This window comes from Mastomys coucha, unplaced genomic scaffold, assembly GCF_008632895.1.
Source record: "Mastomys coucha isolate ucsf_1 unplaced genomic scaffold, UCSF_Mcou_1 pScaffold15, whole genome shotgun sequence".
Taxonomy (NCBI): Eukaryota; Metazoa; Chordata; class Mammalia; order Rodentia; family Muridae; genus Mastomys; species Mastomys coucha.
This window is the reverse complement of record NW_022196897.1, coordinates 147907208-147927006: the sequence shown is the minus strand read 5'-3', so window position 1 is coordinate 147927006 and position 19799 is coordinate 147907208. Positions and strand designations below refer to the sequence as shown.

General features: G+C 42.1%; 1 protein-coding gene and 1 non-coding gene across 24 annotated transcripts in view; one reads left to right on the top strand and one right to left on the bottom strand.

Moving 5' to 3' along the window:
* Ptprt (protein tyrosine phosphatase receptor type T) overlaps nt 1-19799 on the top strand; it is a 1176099-nt gene that overhangs the window by 711570 nt on the left and 444730 nt on the right. For all 23 annotated transcript variants that reach the window (XR_004119009.1, XR_004119008.1, XM_031372635.1 and 20 more), the window contains exon 8: nt 10894-11190. Coding sequence is in view for 21 of the 23 variants with exons in the window: in XM_031372635.1 (XP_031228495.1) it covers nt 10894-11190 (297 nt within the window). In the remaining 2 variants the exon portion in view is untranslated. The remainder of the gene's footprint in view (nt 1-10893; nt 11191-19799) is intronic.
* LOC116092702 lies at nt 8835-8899 on the bottom strand. The gene has a single exon (XR_004119428.1). It is a non-coding gene; the product is annotated as a U7 small nuclear RNA (small nuclear RNA).

The following is a 19799-nucleotide window of genomic DNA, read 5'->3' as shown; positions in this document are numbered from 1 at the left end:
CTGTGCTGCACATCTATCTGATGCAGTATTTAATCCTCTTGCCTTTGATGGGATCCATAAGAACAGAGAGGGTATTTGGTCTGCTCTTACATCTAGTATAGTGCTGGACATAAGGTAAGAGCTTAAAATTATTTACTTAAACAATGCATCCCCTAGTGGTTTTCTTGGAGCAAAGAATACTTCACTATTAAAACTATCTTGACTGTCACTCTCATTCCTTGTCAGGGATGGTAGGAGGGGTCAAGGCATGCCAACTTGCTAGCCCACCACTGTGCAGGGGCCACCACCTGTTTGATAGGAGGTGGGAATGGCTATTCTACTTCCCTGATCTTACATAAGCATCTCAATGGTCATTTCCCCACTTGCTATCTTTCCTTGCACATTAAGCACAGTATCTCCTGTCCTTAGGCTTTAACATTTTACCCCTGACTTCTCCCTGTCCCACCCCCCAACCTACCTTCCCATTTACCTGTTAGTGTGGCTCTATGCTGTACCCAAGGGCCCTTCCTTTTAAACAGTGTCCTTAACACTCAGACTCCATGTTAAACTATTGCTCATTACTCTCAAATATGTAAGCCCATGTCCACCGGAACATGATGAGTCTTTCATAGGTAAGAGAAGCTTGGTCCAGAACTGGGAGCCCACCTGTCAAGACCAAGAGCATTCCACTCAGGATGATACAAATGTTTAGGTCAAGGGATCTGCACCTTAAAGAAAACCCTCACTACTACAGAGGCTTCTGACATATATCTTGGTAATTAACTACCATTTTGCAATTGCCATAATCAGTATCAAAAAGTGGTTGCACTCTGGAGCCCATTGACTAGTGTAATAATTATTACAAATTGTGGGACTGAAGTTACTCAAAAGATGTAGGCTATTCAAGTTTTTGTTTATTTTATTGGTATTGGAGATAGAACCTAGAGCATTATGCAGTCTAGGAAAACATTTTAACTTTGTGTCACACTCTCAGCTCCCAAATATCTTAAAACATTCTTCAGACTTACATGATGAAAAACAAGATCTTGGCCTTGCAAACGTAAGCCAAGACCCTTGCTTTGACCCCTGAACAGTCTTATGACTGATTGACTTGCAGGGCCACTTGTACTGACCCTTCTATAGAATAGTCAAATGAAAGTCCCCAGCCTTGACTGCCTGAGCTAGACAAGGTGTTATGAAAGCACGGGCATACCCATTATACATGGGTTGTCTGGCCAACTGCCATTATAAACACATGTATGAACAGACACAGCAGAGACCACCAGACCTTCAGAGTATGAAATATTTGCTATCTGGTCTCTTACACACAAGGAAAATGTTTTTCCACTTCTGATCCTATCCCATCTGCCTCAAATGATCCTTTCATACAAAATGGTAAGCAAATTGCATTAAAGGACAGATTTCTGGGCCTTCATTGAGCCATATGGAACAGACTGACCTATTTTGTGCTTGCTGGTTAATACATGTTCATATAATAAATGTTCATCTGTGAAATAGAATTGGGATCAAAGACTTGCTCTCATTATAACCTAATAATGCAGTTATGGGGGAATCATTAACCTGAACTCACCTCACATTTCCTTGGTGGCTTTGGTTTCTATGAAAAAGAATGTCAGGGTTGTACAGGACTCGTGTTCAAATTGGCTCAGGTGAGTTCCCAAAGTGAAGCTATTCATTTCTGCTCTGTGTTCCCAGGAGGCTAGTTCATCCCCTGTAGAAGATACAGTGGGCTTTGCTACTCTATCCTTCATGACTGTCATGGCTGTACCCTGCTAGCATAAACTTCATTAAGACAACAAACTGTCTCATTCACCTTTATCCCTAAAGCCCAGCTGCTCCATCTCAGAGATCGAAGTTATCTTCATAGACATTAAAACCTACCTAAAGTATTATCTGAAGAGGCATCATTGGAAACTTCATAATAATAAATTATTGTTGGTTAGAGCACAAGCCCAGAAGTCACCTAAAGTAGATCTAAGGTTAAGAGCTGGCTCATGATAATAATATCCATGAGTTCAGTTTTACTTAATGTATGCCCATCTCTCCTCCTCTTCTGGGCTTGGGGGATACAACTCTGTCAAACACACAGTGAACACACTGAATTCTTGATTCATTCATAGCCCTTCAAAACAGGATTTCTCTTGCTATTAAGAGACACCATGACCACAGACACTCTTGTAAGGAAAGCATTTACTTGGGGCTAGCTTGTCGTTCAGAGGCTTAGTCCATTCTTGTCATGGTGGGAAGCATGCTGGCATGCAGACAGACATGGCTTTGGAAAAGAAGCTGAGAGTTCTACATCTGGGTCCACAGACAGCAGGAAAAAAAAATAAGACACTAGACCTTGCTTCTGAGAGCTCAAAGCCCACCCCTACAGTAACATACTTCCTCCAGCAAGGCCACACCTATTCCAACAAGGCCACACCTCCTAATAGTGTCACTCTCTATGGGCCAAGCGTTCAAACACATGAGTTTAAGGGGGCCATTCCTATTTAAACCACCACAACATCCATCATCCAAGTAGAAGAATGAGGTACAGACATAGATAGGAGGGAACTGATTCTGGGTCAGGTGCTTGCAGAGACAATGCCATGCCATGGTGCCTTCATGATCAATATATACTGTTTAATGGAGGAGTCTGATGAAATTGCAAATGACTTATCTCCCCCAGGACATTGCCACAAGAGGGTAGTGAACACTATACCTCCTCAGCTCACATGCTTCAGCTTCTGACGATTACAGTTGTTGCAGCAGCTGTCATCATATGATATCTGTGTGGTCATGGTCCACAAATTCCTAGCCACCAAACATCTGCCGCAATAAAAGTTAGTAAAGAAGTGGATGGTGCTGGGAAGAAGATGGATTTTAATTTTGGTCCTTCTACCTTTTCCCCCCTTCTCCACGTCTCATTTCCATGCAGAAATTGCAAATTAATGGTCACGTTGAAGTATCTGTCAACGTGTTACTGCTCTTGCAGAGCCAAATTATGTCGGCAATAATGCTTGCAGCTGCCTTGGACTCCGTTGCAATTTAATTTGAAGAGAACTCAAATTGCATCTCCAAATGGATGCAAAATTAATTTTACATGTGAGCTATACACCTCCACATTTTCAGCCCCATGCCCCAAATTATCTCAGTTTAGGTTCAACTTTGAACAGTACATTTGCCCCAGCCAACTCCACATGCAATGATGAATACATGGTCAATTCATGAATTGGAAATCAGATTTCTGCTCCTTTCTTTAATAAGATGTTCTGCTTTGATTAAGGTCATTAGGAGATTCTACAGCTATTGCCTTTGACAAAAGAAATAGAGGCTGAGTCCATACAGAAAAGAAGCCAGGAGATAATTCTGTCTTAACCACATGATTACCCTTAAAATTGGAACACAAAGACTTCTGGTATAGCCTGCTGCTTACTGCTTATCTCCTTATTATATTAGGGCTTGGTTATGCTCTCAAGGTCAGGCTTCATAGGCTTTTTAGATTTACATATCTACCTATTTAATCTGTCATCTGTCTAACTATTATTTCTGTGGTCAAGTTTTCATGTGACCAAACATTGAGACAATCTTCCAGCAATTCAACCAGAAGTTGACAAAAGTATCCAGGTTTTTTTTTAACAGAAAATTCACAGCAATCACAAAAGGCTGTGAAGTCCTTGGGAGAAGTTTCCAGAATGTAATAGTTTTAGAACTGAACTTTGAATATATTGCCTAGGGATTTGTCTCTATGGGACACATCCCCAATACAGGGGGCAACACAGACAAAAGCAGAAGGTGTCAAAGTACTGTGTGCGGCACATTTCACTCTAGGAGTATGGGTCTTAATGTGTGAGTAGTAGAAATAGAGGCAGAGGGATTCTGGATAGGAACATCTCAGTAGAGGTAAGAAAGGCTAAGCTGCCTTTCTGGGGTGGCAATAGTCTCTTACGATGTGAAGGGCACACGCACACATACACATGCATGTGCATATACACACATATATATGTAAATGTCATGGTGGGTCCCTGGAGCCAACTTCTGGTATGTTGCAGGCTTAGCCACTTTAATTCTCCATGAGAGAGTACCCACTTCTAAAACAAGCCATTCTGTGTGCTATAAGTTGTTACTCAATCATGATCAAGTTGTAGGACCTGCACAGGAGCAGTCTGGTTGGATTCCTCACAACATTCTATTTGTTAGTTTCCTTACCTCTCCCCCTAGATTCTTTTCTCTTGCTGTCATAAAATACTGACTAAAAACAACTTGGAGAGAAAAGTGTTTTCTTGGCTTATAGTTTCAAGTCACAAGCCAACATTCAGAGAAGTCAGGTCATAAACTCAAGACAAGAGCATGGAGACAGAAAATATGTAGGGTCTCTATTTGCTGGCCTTTATACTTTTTCTTCTATTTATTTATTTTTTATTCACTTTATATTCCATTCACTGCCCCCTCTTGGTCACCTTCTCTCACAATTCTTCCCCCATCCCCTATCCTCTTCTCTGAGAGGCTGTTCCCCCATATATACCCCGACCCTGACACATCAAGTCTTTCAGGGCTAGGCGCATCCTCTCCCTCTGAGGATACAAGGCAGCCCAGCTAGAAGAACATATCCCACAGACAACTTTTGGAATAGTCCCTGCTCCAGTGGTTTGGGACCCACATGAAGACCTAGCTTCACATGTGCTACATATATGTGGTGGAGGCTAGGTCCAGCCTGTGTATGCTCTTTGGTTGGTGGTTCAGTCTCTGAGAGCCCCAAGGGTCCAGGTTAGTTAGCTCTGTTGGTCTTCCTGTGGAGTTCCTATCCTCTTCTGGGCCTATAATCCCTCCTCCTATTCTTCCATAAGAGTTCCCAATCTTCATTTACTGTTCGGCTGTGGGTGTCTGTATCTATCTGAATCTATCTGGTGGAGTCTGTGGGTGTCTGTATCTATCTGAATCAGCTGCTAGGTGGAGACTCTCAGAGGACAACACACTCCTGTCTGCAAGCATAACAGAGTATCATTAATAATGTCATTTATTGGTGCTTGACCATGGTATGGGTCGCAAGTTGGGCCGCTTATTTGTTGGCCGTTCGCTCAGTCTTTGCTCTATTCCCAGTCCCTGCATTTCTTGTAGACAGGATAAATTTTGGGTCAAAAGTTTTGTGGGTGGGTTGGTGAAACTATTGCTCCAGTAGGATTCCTGCCTGGCTACAGGAGGTAGCCCCTTCTGGTTCCATATCCCTTACACTCTTATGCACAGATCCACCTGCCTAAGCACAATGCTACCCAGTATGGGTTATACCCTCCCACATCCATCAAGACAGCCCCTTATAGACATAGAAACTCCAACATGATCTTGGCAATCTCTCATTTGAGGGTTCCTCAGATGATTCAGGGCTGTGTTAACTTGACAGTTGAAGATAACCAGGTTTACTCAATTCAACCTCATGATACCTTCGTGTTGGCTTTCTCCAGGGGTTTAACATAACAGACTGAAGTCCTGGGTATGCAATACTGTTTTAAACAAGCTTCCTAGGATATTCTTTCTCTCTCTCCCTCCCTCCCTCCTTCCCTATCTCCTTGCTTCCCTCCCTCCGTCCCTTTCCCTCTTCCTCTCCCCCTCTCCCACTTCTCCCTCTTCTTTTCTCTGTCTCCTGTACCTAGAACATGTGAAATCCTAATAAAACATGATATATGAAGACCCGTGGTCTGTTTCCATTCTCCTTTTATCCAATTCTGTTCCTTTCCTAAAGAACCTGCACAAATATGTATGGAGACCTCAGATCTCAAATTTTAGATCTCTCTGCTTTTTTTTTTGCCATTCTTTGCCCCAGCAGTACTCACGAGAAGGGACAAAGAAAAGTAAGGTCTCACAAGCCCTGCAATGAGTTTGTAGCTATTGGGACCTGAAATTCTAGGATATCTGTGACCTGAAGCATGATCAGAAGTGAACTAAAGGAACAGGTAGGCACAATGCACTGGCTGCTGAGCCTGTGTCCTGGGAAAATGTCAGTCTGACAAGAGCCAATATGGGTCTCAGGATAAGGCCCATTGCTACACTGCAAAGGTGTTAGGATGAGAGACCCTTTGATATTCCATGAGGGGATAACCTTCAGCTGCTCAGACAAGCCAGCAGCTCGGTGCTGTCTGCTGCCTTCTTGGCCTGTAGGCTGTTACTGGAGAAGGTCAGATGGACAGGGCGTTATCTAGAGGCAGAGACCAGAAGCTGTAGGCTTGGATGTATTTACACGGGGGATATAAATTCAACAAGCCAATCTCTACTGCACACACAAGACTTTCTCAGCAATTTTTCTCCTTGTTTGCACCAGGCCAAATGTAAACCCAGGACTTAGCCCACAGAAGGCAATTACTGAAGCAGAATCTCAGTTTGATGGGTGAGGTGTATTGGGGATAGGGGTGGGGTCGTCCCACTGAGTGCATGAATGTTCCCCTTACATATTCTGGAAACTACTGTCTCTTATATATGATGTCAGGACATCTCTCTGGTTGAAAACAAAACAAAAAGGAAATGTGTGCCTCCAAGATCTTGCTGATGTGCCAGAATGAAAGGAGGAGGGAGGGCAGAAACAAGTGACCAGAGCTCAGTTTCCTAGAACAAATCACCATCTGGTCATCTCTTAGGAAGTCGTCTTGACAGATCCTAGAGATGCTAGACAAACAGAAAATAGTCCCAGGCAATCTGGGACACAAATATATAAACAAGCAATTCCTGGGCAGTGTGACAAAATAAGTATGATGGACAGTGGTGCATGGAGCCTTAGTGACATATACCATGGAGCTGTTCCCAAAGGTAGATGCTAAGGGCACTGTGTAGCCCAGAGATCCTACCAAAGAGTTGCAATGTCTGCTTTCCACAGTGTGAGTTACCACAGTCACAAGGCACTTCCAGCCATATGTATCTTACCCAGAATGTCACAAGAACCCCAATTTATTGCATTTGAACTGAGGTTTCCTGAGCCTCTTAATTTCTATAGCCCTGGGGAACCTCCAAGGACCATCTCCCAAGGTCTGTGTAGTACATGAGAATATTCTGAGTCCCATTTTCCTGTTCTCTATGATCCTGTGAGAGTCTTATTTGACCAAAGTGTGCATGCACTTTGTTTGGAGTTCTGTCACAGTAAGTACTTTTGTGATCTCTGAAGATCATGTTGAAGGTCAAGGAATCATGTGGGGAAATTCTATTTGTGGGTAGCCCCAACATTTTACTACTTAACTATTTCCCTGCCTTTCCTACTTTATTCATCCCCATCTCAGACCTTGGTATTTATCCTCCTGTGGACATTTAGTAGGGCTACAATTCCTGGGACTGCATCTCCCATTCTTAAAACACTCCTGTATATATGGCTAGCAATGGCTGAACTTAGTGAGTTCCAAACAATAACCAAAAAAAGGTATGAAGTTTGGAAGGGGTTATGCTGTGTTTGGGGGACTTGGGGCAGATTGGAGGGTTGATGGAACTAGATATGATATTTTATTGTATATATGTACTGAATTCTAAAGAATAAAGACACAAAAACTGCTTAAAGGATTCTTAAAGCATTTCTCCAAGAAAGGCAGTTCTGTCTAAGAGGAATCCCCACTGTTAGGGAAAGGCAATTTTCTCTCTTTACAGTTCATTTTATGCTCATTAACAGCCCTCTGAGATTAGTGCAGTAATTTCCACTTTATAGATGAGGAGATGGAGGCACAGAGATGAAGTGCCCTTGGCCAAGGTCACTTAGCTACTGAGTGCCTGAGTCTGGCTGCAAGCCATGCTCTAACTCAATCATGCATGCTTTGGAGAACCAGGGACTTTGCCTGTGCCCCAATATTCCCATATGTAGGGAAATTCTTTGCTGGGGGACAGGCTTTCAGCTTCTCTTGTGCCTGAGAAAAGAGGTAAGGCCTTGGGGTAAGTCTACTTCTGAGAGAGACATGAAGGTATTTTACATGTATTTCTGTACAATTTAGTTGCAAGAAATAGAGTGTGGATGGAAGATATGCTAATGTTCAGCTTAGCATGAAGGCCCAGCATTGTCCCTTTAGAGGCAGGTCCAGGTTCCTAAGAGCAAAGCAATCTCTGTGTCAGAATGTTTGTTTACTCATAGGATTCTTCTAGGTCTCTCCCAAGTTCCTGGTGGCTGTGGTCTATCTCGTGTTTATGCTCCTATTATGACCTCAGCTTCCAGTGGTGTCATAGTAGAGAAAACCAGATGTGGGACTTCCTCAGATTGTGAATCTCAAGCCTGCCTCTCCCTGTGTGGCCCAAGGACAATGAATTCATCCCTTGGAACTTTGGGTTTCTTGAGAGAGGGGTCTTCAGATGCGTCTTCCAGAGTTTTGCCATTGATGGAGCCCAGCAGGCATCCCTTCAATGGCTACGTTCCAGACCTCTTTTTACCTCCCATGCGAGCCAGACACAGAGTCAGAACTCTCCAAATTCAAAGCCTCATTTGGTTACTCACTTGACTTGTTACTTTATACAAGCTCCTGGACCTCTGTAACCCTCAATTTACCCATTTGTCAAATGAGGCAGTCCTTCCCTCCCTCCCGATGTCGCTCTACAGGAAATAAACCAAGTACTTTCCGGATGCTGTTCCATTGATGGTATTGTATTTGTGCTTTTAGGCCATACTGGACATCTCAGAAATTGTATTCAACATGGAATGTTGTAGTATTTAAGATGCTTAATAAAAATGCATCCTCAGCCTTAACTGAGTATTAAATATCTGGGCACTCACTTCCTAATGAGAGGAGGAGAGGGCTCCATGAGATGACTATCTCCCCAGGATTGAGTATTGGTTTTGAAGAAGTGCCCAGTGGAGGAGTATTAGAAAGGTTCTACTTGGGTGTATCTACCAACAGAGATCTGGAATCTCTACAGATAGAAAAAAATCCCTGCTGGACAAAGACTAGAAGGGATATTAACTTTTGGCAGACAGGAAGTTTAGCCTAGGCCACCCAGAGACATCCAGCTAAGTAACAGTGGCCATTCCTGGTCACAGCCCCTGGTCACAGCCCCTAACGATGAGTTGCACACATGTTTATCTTTCGTTGTACATAGGTTCAGCATAATAGGCAACTCATCCAATGTCACTTTTACAAAGTCACTCTTGCTTTTGAGACTCTGACTTTCTTTTGCACAAAGGACCCTGAACCATGGGTAATGGAGCTATAAAAATGATTGCCAGTTCCTCAGTTGAAAAGAGGCCAGAGCTACTGATGTGCATGGTTTTGGAATGAATCATCCTTCTCTCTGACATGCTTATGAAGTGTGTGTGTGTGTGTGTGTGTGTGTGTGTGTGTGTGTGTTCCTTGGCAAAGCTCTGTTATAAAGCTACACTTCCCACATTGAGGTAAGTTAGGGAACTCAGCTGGCATCAAAAGCTCTCACCCATGGCCATTCTTGTTGGTGCCTTAGTCCAGAGGCAACTGTATTCTGATAGCGCTGGGAATTCAAAGCCTGGAATGGTGACAGCATCCTAGTCTGTCATAGTGCATAGTGATTCTACCCAGAACCACCATTGATAAGACATTTGATAGCATTTGAAGGATGATTGTACTTATTACTCTTCCTATTGCTATAAAACAAATAAACCCCCAGCTATTACATATGATGTGCTTATTAAGTTCCAGGTGCAACTCTAACGGCTTAGGATAATTCATCCAGCTTTACCCTCTCCTGCAGTTGGGTTAGCTGCTCTTATCACTTAATTTACAAATTAAGTAAAAAGTAGACTTTAAGATATTGCATAGCTTGATAACGTCCTGCAAATAGCATGGGGTTAAAGGCCAGTCAGGCCTCTAGCATCGCTATCTTGTTTGTTTTAATCAGTTTTGTACAAAAGTCATTTCTTTACCCCATGCAAGGTATAAATACTGATGCGCAGACTATGAAGTAAGACGTGGCTCTTGCTACATGGGAGGGACTGGGACAAAGCCTGGAACATAAGGGAGGTTGAGGTTAGTATTGTGGTACTGAGAAGTGGAAGATGGTGTCCGTGGAGGGTGTGGAGGACAGGACAAAGAATGAACTGCTCCCAGATGCTACCAAACGATATGATGTCCTATTATAAGTGAAAGTGCGGAGCTGAATCCAAAGGCCAAATTCATGGGGCGTTGTGATCATATCGATGGGTTGGCGGTTGGATGTCTCTTCAGGATGTAACCACAGTTCCAGACTGTGCCGCTGAATGGGAGGAAAGTAGGAGAAACTGAAATTACATGGAGAAAGGTTGTAGGTGGGTTAAGCATAGAAGGCAGGGCACAGCTCCAGCAGCCCATCCCAGAAGCATGTGCAGCTGGTAGCTCCCAAGATAAGTCCTCAGTGGAACTCTAGTGAAGCCCCCAGCAACCAAGAAATTTTGTCTGCCTGCCTGTCTGCCTGTCTGCCTGTCTGCCTGCCTGTCTGTCTGTCTGTCTGTCTGTGTGTGTGTATGTATGTATGTATGCATGCATGCATGCACGCATGCATTTATCTATCTATATTTATATATCTAAATATCTATATATCCATCTATTGGTTTTCAAGGAAGACTTCTTTGTGTAGTTCTAGCTGTTCTGGAACTATCTCTATAGGCCAGGCTGGCTTTGAACTCATAGAGATACACCTGCCTCTGCCTCCCAAGTTCTGGGATTAAAAGTGCACCACCACCATTCAGTTAAGGAATTTATATTTTTATGGCTGACATATTTTATTATGAAGGAAATATGACAAATTTCCACCCCATTATTTTGTTTTCTCTTAGACATGTGTGCTTAAATAAGAAAAAAACTGATTTAAAGAAAGCCTTCCTGTTAATTATGCTGCAGCTAGCAAGAGCCCTGGGAGAGCACAGGGAGGTTGAGTTGTGGGTGGAAGAGCAACAACAACCACCTGCTTCCTGCAGTCTCCTCAAAACTCTTGTATCTTGTGTGTATCTTACAGACCCTGTGCATGGCCCCCAGAATGTGGAGATTGTGGACATTCGGGCTCGGCAGCTGACCCTGCAGTGGGAACCCTTTGGCTATGCAGTGACCCGCTGCCACAGCTACAACCTGACAGTACAATACCAGTACGTGTTCAACCAGCAGCAGTATGAGGCTGAAGAGGTGATCCAGACCTCTTCGCACTATACCCTTCGGGGTCTACGGCCCTTCATGACCATCAGACTGCGGCTGGTACTGTCCAACCCTGAGGGCCGGATGGAGAGTGAGGAGTTGGTGGTACAGACTGAAGAGGATGGTGAGTGAGGGAGGCCAGTTTATGGGAATGGAGAAGGTTAAGTATGCCTGTGGGTTATGCCAATGAGGATTTTATTTTTTTACCCATCTGCTTGTGTGTGTGTGTATGTGTGTGTGTGTGTGCGTGTGTGTGTGTGTATGTGTGTGTACATACATCACATGTATATGCCCAGGTGTGTGCATTCACTTGGAGGCAGAGGTCAGTGTTCTGTCTTCTCCATTTTTTTTTCCATCTGATTTTTTGGGACATGGTCTCTCTCTGGGATTTGGGATTCACTGATTTGAATAAATTGGGTCGTTATCTGGCCTCAAAGATCTTCCTACCGAGGCACTCACAACACTGGAGTTTCAGGAATGCTCTGCCATACCTGGTTTCTATTTGATGCCGGGGATTTGAACTCAGGTCCCTAGTCTTACAGAGGAAGCACTTTACTGATCAATCCCACTCCTCTGTCCTTTGTCTTTCTTTGTCTCCCCACTATTGTCAAGGTCCCCACACAGGAACCTTGCAGACCATGCATAGTACAGTTCTAGAGTAAGGTTATTTCTCCATGAATCATGACAGCTCAGTCATAAACACGTGCTCACGGTGACCTCATGTTTCTCCCACTCTTCCCTTCTGTTCTATCATTCTTTCTACCAAAGTCTTAACTCGTGAAACACATTCCTGGAAAGGGTCTTTATCTTATTCTTTAAACTTGTCGAGATTGAAAATCAGACAACTTGATTCTGCACAAATTAAAAGAAGAAAACATAGAATAGCTTAAGGCTTAGTGTGCACATTAAATGAGCTCAAAGCTGATTATCCACCTGGATGTCCCACAGGCATCTCAAATACCATGTATTGAAAAAAAATGAATGAAGGTTCTCGTCTATGCTGACTTATTTTCTTGTGTTCCTCCTTTCAATGAGTTACACATGGGAGCTCAAGAGAAAGACTAGAAAATCAACTTAGGAGTTTCTCCCAAACCACCCCATCTCCCCGAAACCCTCCCACTTCCACCATCCCACCCCACCTCCCCCTGCATCATCCCACATTCCCCCATACCACTTTACCTTCCCCTATCTATCCCCACTCCATCCCACCTCCAACCCTACAAGGCTCTACAGTGTCTGCTTCTTGAACTGCATCTTTGGATATGTCTCTTACCTTGAAGATGCTGGGATGCAGAGAATTTGTGATAGCACATAGAACCACCTTCTTGCCAATACTATTCCTTCTTTAGTCTGGCATCTCCATTCATGCATGCAGGACAGACTCTTCCATTGTTATTTCAAGACTTCTCTTAAATTTTACTTTCTCTGTAAGTTTTCTTTGCCTCAAACTTTTTGGCTGTTTCTTCCCAGGGTTGTTCTGCATGCAGCTCCAAGCAGCAGCTGTCTTGTGTAGGATAGAATTTGTGGTGTCTAAGACATACCTAAGAAACACTTGTCTCTGTGGATTTTAGCCTTCTCCTTGGCCTGGCTGTTTATTTCTCTAGAATCTGACTCAATGTAGATTTGTGTACAAGTGATTAAGGAGAGTTTGGGTAGGGGATGACAAATAGGCCTACAAAGCAGAAAAAGCCATGTTACAACTTCTAGGCGGTTACAAGGAGAGCTCTCCAGGGTGAGTTATATGTCAGATGTCTCAAGCCAGAGGAGAGAGTGTAGCTTCCCATACATCTGGTTCCATTGCTTTAGAAATACAGAGCCTCTACCTCCAGCAGATAGAAAAGCACTATTTGAGAAAGTAGACTTTCTGGGCTGGTATGCCTGGGACCTCCTCTTTAATAACTTGGCATTGATTTTCCCACCTGTAAAATGGACTTGATGTTAATGGTACTTTGGAGTTTACTGTGCATTAAAATGGATAGTAGGCTTTGTAAAAAAAAAAAAAAAAAAAAAATGGCCTGAGACTCAGCAATACATTTTCAATAAGCATAGCTACTACATTTTCAAGAAGTAACAGGGAAAAAAAGAAATCCTGATAAGAAAGCCTCTGATGCAAACAACGGTGCCACAGAGATGCTGTGGGACTCATTTCCACATTCTCCCCAACCACTGCAGTGGTTCAGAAAGTATATGAAGGATCTGAAAAGATTGACAGTATGCCCGCCCGGGGCCTGAGTGGAGAAGCAGGGTGGTGGTAGGGAGTGGTTAGTGGTTACCACCACCAAGCTAGCTCTAGTGCTGACAGGGAGGAGCCTTTGTTGACAAACCATCCTGATCTAGCCAAGGAGCAACTCAGAGGGAGCCCTTCTCAAGTGTTCACTCAGCCCCTTTGAACTGCACTGAGAATAGCCTCCATCCACAGCAAGTCCCGAGTCCTAGCTTTAAGCTATGTCTTCTCCTCTCTCTTTCTCATTTGTACCACCAAGAGGAAAATAAATAAACCACAAAGCCTTTATCAAAACAATGTGGGAACAACAGTGCTTTGAAATTAAATTTAGAGTAAACATCATTAATAAAACATCAATTCCTGCTCCAGGAGATGTGGGGACATTATCATATTAAAGACACCAGCATACAAGACACCCTTCCTTGGTCTGTAGCTCTTCTGAGGTCACAGCTCAGAAACTGCTGGAAGGTTTCAGTGGGTGTGGCTAGTCTTTGGCAGTTTGCATTTGTTTCTGTGTTTTGGTGCATTGCTTCAATATGTTGCTGAGGTTGGTCTTAAACTCCAGGCTGAAGCCATCCACCAGCCTCAGACTCTTGAGTAGTTTGGATTAAGGCATGCATCAAGAGTTCTGTGGAAATCCCTGAAGGGCAGGGCCAGGTTCTCATCTACCTAGAGGGAAAAAGCATTGGCTCTTTCTTTTAGAAACTCATTCACCTTGAGAGGACCTGGAGGTTGGAGCAGGGACACTTGTGCATACCTGAAACTCCCTTCTGAGAGCCAGGGAGCAGCCTCCAAGATTGGGCTCACTGACTTCATATTGTTTTCCCCTGCCCTCAAAACATGGATATTGGGGGAATTTTCAGAATCAGTGATTTTAGCACCCCAATACCTATGAGGGTCTTTCCTTGAAAGAGAAGTTCTGAGACACTTTGTTCTATCAGGAAAAATGGCTGTTGATTAAAAAAAAATTAAATGGACTTTTAATTTTCTGTCTTTTACAAATATCTCAGATCTTTATGTCATCACTTTTAGCCAAACTACAGCTAAGCTTGTGGAAATGTAACATAAGAAGTCTGAGGAGGTGCAAGATGCATTTTCCATTAAAGCTTTAAAAGATAGTACTGTGAATTTCTCATTGCATCCTGCCAAGGGTCATGGAAGTTCTGAGAGCCCCCTGTGATGATGTCACATGTAGTTAATTAATATTGAAAACACTGCTATATAAACTACATATAAAGCATAAATATAAATATATTATATATAAATACATATGCCAGATATAAAGACATAAATGTTTCCCTCTTGACACATCTTCTTTTGTGATGTTTTGAGATGATGTAAGTATCCTATGATCATCCCAAATCTTTGCTCAATGACTTTAGCTCTTCTCCATAAGTCTTACTTAAAATCAGTTGCTACATTGGTGCTTTAAAATCTGCCATCTTGCTTACACTTTCTGGTTAATACATTTCTTCACGGAGAGGCATTCTTGCATTTTCCTCTCTGTGTCTAGGATTCTGACTAATTAAAAACCAAATTTTCAGTCAGTATCCTTATTTTCTTGAGTGATCAAGTTGTCTTGACCATGGCTAGAAAGAATCCCTTCAAGCTGAAGAGATTATAAATAAATAATGTAATTTTAAAATAGGCCAACACGCTTTTCATTTATATTTCTTCTATTGTTAAACTTAACTCTGTGTGATAAAACCAGAATGGAAGACATTTTTCCCATTAAGACATTAAAAGGTAAGACTTACCTTACATCTTAGCAATGATCATGTAAGTTCTAGGAGCCTCTTTTGATATATCCTCCTTAGTCATCCTTGCTTCTGGCGTGATGCAATGTTCTAGACTCTCTGTAATGTTCCTGCTCAAGACATGAAGGTCATCACTTACCTGAAAATTTCTGCTTGTTTCTATGGGTAGTAGTTTTTGCACATTAAGGCAGGTCTTGGGTATGTTCAATGGATCATCAATGCCTCTAGTGGCCCCAGAAAGAAAGTGCTAGAGAATACAATTTACCTGTTTTAAATCATGAGCCCATTGTGATTGAATCCCAACACCTCTCTATATACTTCTGCACATTCCAACAGCAAGGACCCTAGATTCCCCACATCCACTTGTTTATTCATTCCCATTACCTCGAATTGTACCAACCCACCAGCAAATAGTGAACCTGCTAAGTTAGGCAGAATATGATCATTTCTCTGCCCTACTTTGTGTACTGCTGAGGATATACACTCAAAATATTATGTTCAAACTTTCAGAGATTCTATCTATATGATCTTAATATTAATTTGCTAGCCAACTAAGGTCCTTTCAACTTTAAGGTTTTCCTCCTGCCGTGTTTTGAGAATTAAATGTTACCACTGTTTCCAACATGCAAATTAGTTGCTTCATAAAAAAGTCAAATTTGTATATTTAAAAAAAAAGGGATTCATTCTCAGAAATAACTGTCACAATCTTGATTCATTTTTATCCTTTAGTACAGACCTGAAGGAGTGACATTTTAAATATAAAATACCACATTTTGTTTTTTACTTTCTATTTAGTGTTGTTGTATAGTATATGTGTATATTTTTAGGCCTGACTACTTTATATTGGATAACCAATTAGGAGACTCATCTTTGGGGAAGACTGATTCATTCATTCATTCTCTCTCTGTCTCTCTGTCTCTCTCTGTCTCTCTCTCTGTCTCTCTCTCTGTCTCTCTCTCTGTCTCTCTCTCTGTCTCTCTCTCTGTCTCTCTCTCTCTCTCTCTCTCTCTCTCTCTCCCTCCCTCCCTCCCTCCCCTTTTCCCTCTCTCTAACCATTCATTGACTATAACCCCTTATGAGATTTCTCCATCCTGTTCTATGTTGGTTGATACTGTCATTGTAAAGGTTGTTGAGTTGTCATGGCTGCAGCTTCCTGTCATATAAAGAAGACACAATTTTACATTAGGTACCCAGATCCTCTGGCTCTTACATACTCTCTGCCCCCTCTGCCATGTGTTATCTGAGCTCTAGGCATAGGAGTTTACTGCAGATACATCAGTTGGGACTAGGTACTCTATGATCTTGTTTCCTGGTTTTGGACCAATTATATCTTTATCTCCAATAAAAATAAACTTCTTCTAGGTGGGATGAGACTAAATTTATGTTTTTATTTTTTATTTCTATTTTATATAGTTTATTTAGTAAAAAAGTAAATAATCTTTTTCTCTTTCTCCTCCTCCCCATCATTCTAATTTCTCCTCCTCCTCTTCTCTTCCTTTCTCCCTTCTTCCCCTTTCAACCCTCCCTTAGTCCTCCCCACAACCCCCAATGAGCCCAGAGCCTTCCACATGCCAGAATTCAAGGTCTCCTTTCTCTTCTATATATTTCATACTTAAAATATGGAATAATGTATACTTCGCCCATGTTTATGTTCGCTTTCTGTCCTAGAAAACACTCCATATCCGAAATTACCTAATCTGCTAATAGTGTCCTGATGCTTCGTGTCCGTGTGGATAGATGTGTCTGTGTCCAGCAGGGCTGTTTCAGTTATTCACTATGACCTACTTTTTCTCATCTAGGTCATCTTGTGTCCCTCCATTTCAGGTATCATATTTGTTGGTTGATTGGCTGCTTATTATAAAGAGTCACACTATAGTCACAATGCAACAAACAGCCTGGTGTGTATGTTGTTAGGTGTCTGTAGAAATGTATCTTCAGGTAAATTCTTCATGGAAGGATTGCTGAAGTCAAAGGGTAAATGCACAATCAATTAAGTTCTTCTTTGGAGAAGGCCTATCATTTTTCATTTCCACAGGCAATGTGTACTGATTTAATCTTCACATCAAATATGAAAGAACAAGTAGTATTTTCCCTATTGTATAATATGGGAATGTAATTTTAACAATACATAAAAAGGTAATTGATTATAATAAGTAACAGTATAAAATATATTAACAAAATTGATATTTAATATGCTTAACCACATATAATATTTATATTATCCCAATGTGGCAAAACAGGCTTAAACGCAAATGCTTTTCTGTAAGAAAAGTACCGTGCCTCAGTGCCTTAATTCTGTGTACAGTTGTAATGAGCCTAGCTCACCTGGTTCCTTAGGTTGCAGCAAGCCAGAAGGGGGATGTGCATTGCTGAAGATAGGTACATCTACACTAATAAGAGGTGGCACCTAAGTCTTGCAAGGAGGGATAGTGTGATAGGAAATAACAGCAAGGCATGTGTAATATAATGCAAAGTCGGACCAGAAGGCTAAAAATCTGCATATCCTAAGAGGTCCTAACGGCCTCATCTCGCCTCAGCTTATTGCCTTGTAGGGATTATAAAGATGAGTTTGCAGTATTGTGAGTGATAGGCAGGAATGCAGTTATGTTTTCCATATACCCACAGTGAGTTAGGCTTTGTGCTCATACTCTTGTTCCTGTAGGCTATTGCCAAACACCACGCAGGTATTGTTTGCCATGGTTGTTCAGGTGAGGAATCCATACATTTCTAAGTATTGCCCTGACCATGTGTTATGAGAGCCCAGAGCTGGCTGAAGCCCTTCTAACATAACATGCTTCTAGGCTTTCTCTGTCTGTACATCATACTTTACATTTGTTCTCTAGATTATTCTCTCTCTCTCTCTCTCTCTCTCTCTCTCTCTCTCTCTCTCTCTCTCTGTCTCTCTCTCTTTCTCTGTCCCTCTTTTTCTCTCTCCCTCCCCTCCCTCTCTCTCAAGGAATAGGAATATAAGCTTTGTGAAAACAGAGACTTTATTTTGGTTTAGTCCCTAATGGGTATTTTCTAGTAAGAGGAGGAATGCTGGTCTACAATGTGTGCTCATAAACCATTGGCTTAGGGAATGAGCTAATGAATGAGAACCTGTCACCAAGATCCATGCCCCTCTCATGATCCCAGTGTTCACGAATGGGCACCATTTGATAAGGTGGGGGCTTGTATGGGTCCTTTAGGTATAATCAAAGCTCACTTGTCCTCCTGGCTCGCTAAAGCTGACCGTTGTTGGTACCTCTTCTTGCCTCCAAGTTCAATATCATATTCACTGCTTGAAGTCAACCATGTTTGGAAAATTCACACCATGAAAACTGAAAACAAGTTATTATTTTCTTCCTAGACAGCTTGTGGCAAAATATTTAGGAGTATACTACCATCTTCCTCAAGTAAAGATTATCGTTGATGCCTTGAGTTATGAAAGATTCATCTGGAAGAAATAATTTCCTTCCAATAAAACTAGAAAATAGGAGTAGATCCAACTATTCTCTGTGATTGAATAAAAAAAAAAAAAGAAAGGAAAGGACATGACTTCCTAGATATGATAGAGGTGAGAGTTTACTGTAGATAAAAGGGAGAATATAGCCAAAGGCAGGGACATCTGAAAGAGTCCTGAGTGGACAGGACCAGACTGAGCTGGCCCATGTGGGAGAAAGGAGTGAGAAGAAAGGTAGTCAGATAAAGAAGCCAGGAAGATCAGGGTGAACTGAAAGAGCAGGTAATCAAAATTGTCTGGATTATATCGGGAGGGGCCCCTGGGGGAAGGACAGCTTAGCTCTGGGCTGGAGAAGTTTAGGGTAAGGGACAAGGTATTGAAGGATGCTGGAAGAACCTGACAGCCAGGTCCACTTCGATAAGTTAAACAGTCACCTCAGCCATTTGTTTTAAACCTAACACTCTGTATGACTCACTCACGTGCACTGGTATCTGCTGAAGCCTTTGCTAAGCAGTTTGATTTTTAAGTTAGTTCCTGGCCTCTGTATAAGGTACAATTTGGCCGCTGAGCAGCCAGTGAGACACCTCAAATATAGAGGTGAAAATGTGGCCAGGATGAGGAAGGCAGAAGTCTCAGCTTTCTTATCCATGGCTCCGAGCTTTCCCGTGTACAACTTTTGTGTTTTCAATTCCTGCCTCCTAAATTCTCCATGGTGAACCCATTTTACAGACATGTAAATGGAGAATTGAGGAGAAAAGAGAGGAGGAGAGGCTACAGGGCAGACAACATGGGAATGGGACAGAAAGAAGGGAAAGAAACCAGGTATGGAGAAGCTTTCCTTGACAACAATCTATTCCTTTTCCTATTGAAATGAAAATCCCCCTTAAATTACCACCTGACTTGAAAGCATAAGAAAACATCTGGTTTAATTACAGTGAATTTACATGAACCTACTGACAAGAGGCACAGTTAAAATTAGCAATTTTAGTGTGCTTTTTTTTTTTAAGAGAATGAAATTATAAAGTAATTAACCTTTGTTGTAGAACTCTGTCAAGAGGATGCAAAGTTCCATGCTGTGACAGAAGAAGAAATGAAATTGTGGACAAGGAAAGTGTGGGTTCATTAAAGAATTATACAGAATTAAAAAAAAAAAAAAGAATGGAGGGAGGCACAGGTTTAGAAGGTACCGATGAGAAGAAATCTCTCAGCACACAGACTCTTTTATGAGAGAAGAAAGAGATGCTGTTTCATCAAATGAAAGTCACCCTCCTACACTGGAAAGGACATCCTCACCTACACAAGCAGTGATG